At 37.0% G+C, this 4,011-nt stretch overlaps 1 protein-coding gene across 1 annotated transcript; it reads left to right on the top strand.

Annotated features, from left to right (window-relative positions):
- The first annotated feature begins 3,044 nt into the window (after positions 1–3,044).
- On the top strand, positions 3,045–3,641 carry Krtap26-1 (keratin associated protein 26-1). The gene has a single exon (XM_070028891.1). The coding sequence runs from the start codon at positions 3,045–3,047 to the stop codon at positions 3,639–3,641; it is 597 nt and encodes a 198-aa protein (XP_069884992.1).
- Positions 3,642–4,011: the final 370 nt, after the last annotated feature.

Here is a 4,011-nt window from a genome sequence, read left to right as displayed (position 1 = left end):
TAAGGAAGCAATATCCTTATAAGTAGATTTACCTTCAGAACACAATGAGAGTATTTTTTCTGTTATACTTTTGTGGTCTCAGAGGAGAGATAGTATCATTTTTATCCTTCTGATACCAACTAAACTTTACTCACATAGATATTTATAAAAGTAGCATATCAGTGGCTGGGAAGGTGGCTCAATGGTAGAGTGCTTGCCTTGCATGCATGAGACCCTGGGTTCAATTCCTCAGCACCACATAAGCAGAAGAAAATGGAGGTGGCACTGTGGCTCAAGTGGTAGAGCACTAGCCTTGAGCTGAAGAGCTGAGGGACAGCACCCAGGCCCAGAGTTCAGGCCTATCACCAACCAAAACCAAAACCAAAAAAAAAAAACCAGTATATCAAAGATATGTCAATGCTGAATTTTGAAGTAACATCAGTTGACATTTGTGGCCTGAGCAAATATAGCTAGAACTTACATGCTCAGTACTATTCAGTTACTAGTCTCTTACCCACAGTGTTTCTATGCTTCAATTTTAGTTTTACTATACACAGATTAACATACTACCTGAAAATGAAAGGGAAAATCCCATTTTATTTACAATAATCTCTAAATACAGTTACTCTCTGGGTGTCAAATGGTGGAGATGTAGCCATGGAGAGTACCAATCCAGAATATTCTCTACCAAGCAATACTCAGCACCATTCATGAATACTTATTGATCATCCTAAAGGATGCAAACACGTAATACAGAGAAACTTGTACTTTTGCGTGAGTCTGAGAATTCAGTTGCTTTGTGGGGGCACACATTAGAATTATCACTCCCAATTGAAAATATAGGTAGCCCAGGCACCTATATTTCAGATTAAGTTTGTTGGTCGCTAATGGCTTCTAAAAGTCTCTAAGATTCAGTGTAAAAAAGGCTGAAGTATTTTGATAGTTGTGGCAGATACCTCTCCATCCAATAAAGACAATTACAACCTGTCTCATTATTTAGTTTTTGTAAAGATCATAAAATGTGTTTATAATGCTTACATTATATGGTTCCATATAAATATGACTGTTGAAATATACCCACAGAAACAGAGGTGTACCCAATGCCAGAGAAGATATTTCTAGGTGTCTCAAGTGGAGAAGATGCTTATCTAATTACTAAACTTACATGAGTGAGCATGAGATATTTAGAATTTCTGATGGGGGGAAAACAGGGATTCTTCGCTATGGAATGCCCTTCCTCCAAATGGGAAGGTTTGCTTTCCCACCAACTGTGATTAACAAGGCAGTGTATAGTCACAATCTAAAAAGCAGCTCAGTCAAGTCTACTTTGGCAACAATTTTTCACTGCAAATCTCAAGCAGACAGACCTCACCATCAACTTCCCTGAGTGTGTGCCATGAGGATAACAGTTAATTCCTTTCTATAATAGTTATAGTTTCTATAAAAATTAATACATCCTGAGAGATACTGCTGAGAAGCTCTTAAATGTACCTGATTTTCATATGCAGAAATTTAGCATAGAAACTGCTTGCAAGAGACTAGCAATTGAATAGAACTGAGCTCATAAGCTCTGGCTATATTTGCCTAGGCCACAAAGTTGGCTCATGGCATGACATCAGAAGCTGGAGGGCAAGAAAACACTATACTACATATGCCTATGATTTTCTACTCTATTACGTGTCCTCAAAAGCATGTTTCTGTAGATACAATGATATACATTATCTTCATAAATGAAACTTCTTAACAAACTCATGAATGTACACTTATAGAAATGATGATTGAGTTCTACTCACGGAAGTATCAGTCCACAATATCCTCTTTTCAGTAACACAACAACACAATTCCATGTAGAGTTATTGATAACTTAAAGAAAAATTCCCTATGTACCATGGTAACATGTAAGCTTTTGTATCTCACAATGTAACTGCTATGAATTTAACATATTATTAAACTACATTATTATAAATTGAGTTGTATACTTCCATACTATAGCTAAATGAAAATCAGGCTTTTACCTTTTGGGTCAATCAGTCTAGTAATTTCTATTTTTATTTTCCATGTATGAGTACATTGTGAGTCTAAGTTATCAACTGATAATAAAACTTCAGAATATAATTAGTAATTAATTTTTTTCTTGATTAAGTTACAAGGAAATATAAGCTATTCCCAAAGCTTCTATGTACAGGAAAATATACTTTGGGATATAATAAGAAGAAAACCAGCTATAAATACCATACTATCCTATTTCAATATTGTGCTGACATTTACATAGGTAAGCATCTAAAGGCTTTGCATTCATAGAGCATATATCAACACACATCTGCCAACATCTTCAGTTTCATTATAGTAAAAAGAAGGGTGACACATAAAGTCAATGGGTGTGGATCTTAGCAAAAATTAACAAGATTTTTCAGGTCACCTCTTTTTAAATTGGGAAATATACACTTGAAAATGATATTCATGTCACATTTCCCTAAATTCAGGTTACATCTCCAAAGAGTGAAAACTTGGGTTTCTGTTCCCAAATGAAGAATTTTCAATATGTATCACTTCAAAAATATATGATTAATGCCTTTAAATATCTATACCTATGTATCTATCTACCTGTACTTCTAAGTATATATTGATTTTATGGGAAAAGTGGTCATAAATGAATTCTCACAAATTCTAAGATTAATTAATAGATTATTTAACAATAGATACAAAAATTGTAAATACTGATAGAGGAACAGAATTCCTAACACAGCTGTTGACCTACTTTGGTGTTATGGTATAAGCAAGATTGAATTGGGAAGACCTGATGGACACTTTGGAATGACAGTTACTTGAAGGATTTGGTGATGACATTGTATTTTTATGGGTTAGTGGGAGGACTGCTTGGGTAGGCAACTCAGTAATAATGAGATGACGTTCAAATAGTTCTAAAGTAGAACAGAAGGACAGACTACAGAGAGGACCAACACCCAGGAGCCAACGTATATAAAGAGGAGGTTCAGAAAGTGACAAGTACACCTTGACATCCTATTCTCTGCCATTTAGTCTAGGCCTGACCTTCTATCTCCATCATGTCTGACAACAATTGCTGCTGTGACAACTCTGGCTCTCCTTCACTCAGGAATTCCTGCCATCTTCCTGTCACTTCACCCGATGCTCTCCACTCCACAGAGGTGAGTTGTGGTGATGCTCCCTGCTCTTCCAGTAGCCTGGGCAGCCATGTGGCCCATGACAACAGCCATGAACTTTGTGGTGAACGCAGGAGCTTCCAATCTAACACCTGTGAAAGAAATGCCTGTAGTCCTTCCAGCTGCTCTCCAACTGTTTCTGGTGTGTCTGGATTCCATCAAGGAACTAGCTGTCTTCCTCTCACATCTCAAAGTTCCAGTTTCCGTTCTCCAGTATCCTCTAGACAACTTCTGAGGTACCACCTGCCAACTTACCAGTCCTGTGGCTATCAACCGCAGGGCTACCTGGTGCATAGCCGTCAACCACTGAGCTACCTGACCTGTGGTAATCAACCATTGAGCTATCTGCGCTATGACCGTCAACCACTGAGGTACCAGTCCAATGGATGCCAGCCATTCACCTGCATGTCTGATTATTACAGACCCACAAATTATACATACAGCAATTTTCAGCGATACTTCTCCTCAGGCAACTGGTAGTCTCCTTATTAATGAAAATCAACATGAGTAGCTGGAAAGAACTCATGTTTCCTGTCTTTGAGATATCACTCAGCTTTACATGCATTGTTCTCATTCTACAGGGTTATATTATGTCTTTAAGTTCTATATTAAAATCTGTTTATTGAGCATTTAAAAGTTCTTATCATTTCTGTGTTTAAAATTCTCAATGCTTTGTAGTTTGGAAAGTTCTTTCCTGCCATTTTCTTCATAATTAAAGCACAGCCTTCACATGCACATCATTCTTGTCATGTGTCATTTCTATGTACCTTAATAGAATATGCACCTTGGAATATAATATGTACCTTAGAATAGAAACATATACTATAAATACTACATATCTGATGCCTGG

The sequence above is a fragment of the Dipodomys merriami genome, unplaced genomic scaffold, assembly GCF_024711535.1.
Source record: "Dipodomys merriami isolate MVZ:Mamm:240054 unplaced genomic scaffold, mDipMer1.0.p SCAF_2, whole genome shotgun sequence".
NCBI lineage: Eukaryota > Metazoa > Chordata > Mammalia > Rodentia > Heteromyidae > Dipodomys > Dipodomys merriami.
Note: the sequence above shows the minus strand (reverse complement) of the source record. Positions and strands in the feature narration are given on the sequence as shown.